Consider the following 2,500-nt stretch of genomic DNA (forward strand, 5'->3'; position numbering starts at 1 on the left):
AACATTTCCAATACTCTCATGACTAGTTTACCATATTAACTAAAATGAATTCTAGTTTAGACCACTGCACTGATTTTAGCAACATAGTAGCACCAGAAATTTTCTTTACGCAAATTTCTTCATTTTTCTCTTTTGCTCATGGCTTGTTAAGACTGCTTTTGGCAATGGCTATAATCCCTGAATATTACAATTGGCCTGTCATTAGTAACATACCAAAAAGCAAAAAATTAATGCTGAGCATACTGTAGAAGCCAGCCGAGCAGTCGCCAACATGAAAAATATCCTGCAGCAATTGGCTGACAATGCACAAGTGGAGCATGATCAATTCTTTAGAATGGCAAGAAATAGAGCATTTTGATGACATTTTCATGCATGAGTACACCATCTTGCAATATTTTTAAATTGATTCTCACAGTGAACCCAAATGAATCATTGAATGGAGGAGTGTCTGTTGCAACAAAAATGTGCATAACAGGCATTATTAGTAACAAGTAGCCTAACTCGGGGATTAAAGCCCATTCCACCTTTTCAAACAAACAGAAAAAAAATAATATTAAATTTCTTCAAAAAGGTGAAGTCAGTTTGAATTTTATTTTGGTGTTCATATTGCTCCTTGTACTTCCACACTAATAATTTTTATGTATTGACAAGGTGGTTCAGTATAAGGAGTGCTAGGCATTGGTGCGTAAAGAATTGAATTCAAACCCTGCAAATATGCAGATTATTGTTTTTATAATTGAGTCAGCATATTGTCAGGCAATCTGGCCTTCTAAGATATTAGCGAGAAGTTTAAATGCCCACTCGCCATTTGCAAAAATTAGGGCACCAATTTTGAGGTCTGATCAGTGGGGATGTAATTTTAATTAGGAACAGCTTTTTTGGGTAATCTTCCTTACAAATTAAACTATGTGGTATTAAAAAAAAAAACGAGATTAAACTATAAAGTTCTCATCTCTAGCAATTCTTTTCATGATTAAACCTAAGCTTGATTCTTTTTTCTTTTAATTGACAAGCAACTGTTTTGGAACATACCCATCTCAGACTTTGTATTTGTATCTCATCAGGTCAGAATCTCTTGCCAACAGAGCTCCAGTACAGTGATGGCTATGCCCAACTTGCTGCTCACCTTTTATTGGATGTAAATAGTGAAAAAGGCACTGACAATGCATTTTCTTTGATTTGCAAATGTCTGCTTAATTAAGCATTAAGCAAAATTAATGAAGGGGGGGGGGTAGTTTCTAAAGACACTGGTGCTGTGTTGGTGGGGGAGTGAAATACTTGGTCATGGTGATTAATCATTGGAAGAAAGAGATGTAGGAGCTGATGTTTCAAGCATAAGCCCAAATTTAGAAACTGTGGGTTGTTTGTGGTTTATATATGTATACTTTAGGAGGGGGAGGAGCTTTGCCATTGGTGGAACCACTCTGACATGAATCATCATCATCATCATCATCATCATCATTGTCATTTAACGTCCATATTTTCCCATTAATTTTTAAGGTGGGGTTGGACAGCCGATGACTGTCCTCCACATCTGTCGATCTTGTGCCATGTATGTGACCTTTCACGTGAAAAGGAGGCCTTTAGATATCATGGTGAACCGTGAAATTTAATATTTCACTGTCATAGCACATGAATTTAATATTTCACTCGAGTCCATGAAATTGAAATTTCACAGAATGTTCCAAACTCTTGCTCCAAACCTTTTCACTATGCTCAGTGAAAAAGTTCATGGCATGAAATCGAAGACCATGAAATGAAGCCATGTAGTGAAGTCACTTGTGTTCACGCCATGAAATTATGTTGCTATGCCATCCAGAGTAACAAGAAAATTTCCTGGTCTGATTTTGCAATTAAAATTGCGTTAACCCGTTGACTCCCGAGGGTTCCCTATTGACGAGTAAAATCGTAGACGGCATTAGACAGAGTAATGTCAATGGTTCTTTCACGCATGAAAAACTGCCAGAAATCCAAACTCAACATATTAATTTAATTAGGGGAACTTTTTTTTTATGGCGTAAATCATTTCACACTGTGAATCTTTTCACGGCGTGAAGTTTTCTTTTTTTTTCATAGCCCCTGGGTGAACGATTTCACGGTGGTATGATAAAATTTCACGCGGATTAAAGGACTCTCGCAGAAGTCCAGCTTGTTTTAAATAATTTCACAGTGCCTGCCGTGAAATCAGCATCATCATGAAATTTTCGTAAGCCCCCTTTTCGTGTGAAAGGTCACATATTCCTCTATTCCCAATATAGTCATATCCTCCGTCACACACCCACTCCACTTTTTCTTAGGCCTTCCTACCCTTTGTCAGCCCTCAACTCTCAACTCCTCTACCTCATTCAACACACCCCCTCTGCCCTTTTCACATGTCCAACCATCTCAATCTTTTCTGCCTCAACTTAGCAGAAAGGTCCTGAACCCCACATATCTCCACCACTTCACTGCTTGACTTCCCATCTTGCCACCTCACTCCTGTCATGTATCTCAGGATCCT

The 2,500-nt window shown here is 38.1% G+C and overlaps 1 protein-coding gene across 2 annotated transcripts in view; it reads left to right on the forward strand.

The window, feature by feature from the left end:
* LOC137977447 (N-alpha-acetyltransferase 25, NatB auxiliary subunit-like) overlaps window positions 1-2,500 on the forward strand; it is a 54,456-nt gene that overhangs the window by 24,651 nt on the left and 27,305 nt on the right. For both annotated transcript variants that reach the window (XM_068824661.1, XM_068824663.1), the window contains one exon: window positions 1,065-1,154. In XM_068824661.1, coding sequence (XP_068680762.1) covers window positions 1,065-1,154 — 90 coding nt within the window. The remainder of the gene's footprint in view (window positions 1-1,064; window positions 1,155-2,500) is intronic.

Source organism: Montipora foliosa, chromosome 11, assembly GCF_036669935.1.
Source record: "Montipora foliosa isolate CH-2021 chromosome 11, ASM3666993v2, whole genome shotgun sequence".
NCBI classification, from domain to species: Eukaryota; Metazoa; Cnidaria; class Anthozoa; order Scleractinia; family Acroporidae; genus Montipora; species Montipora foliosa.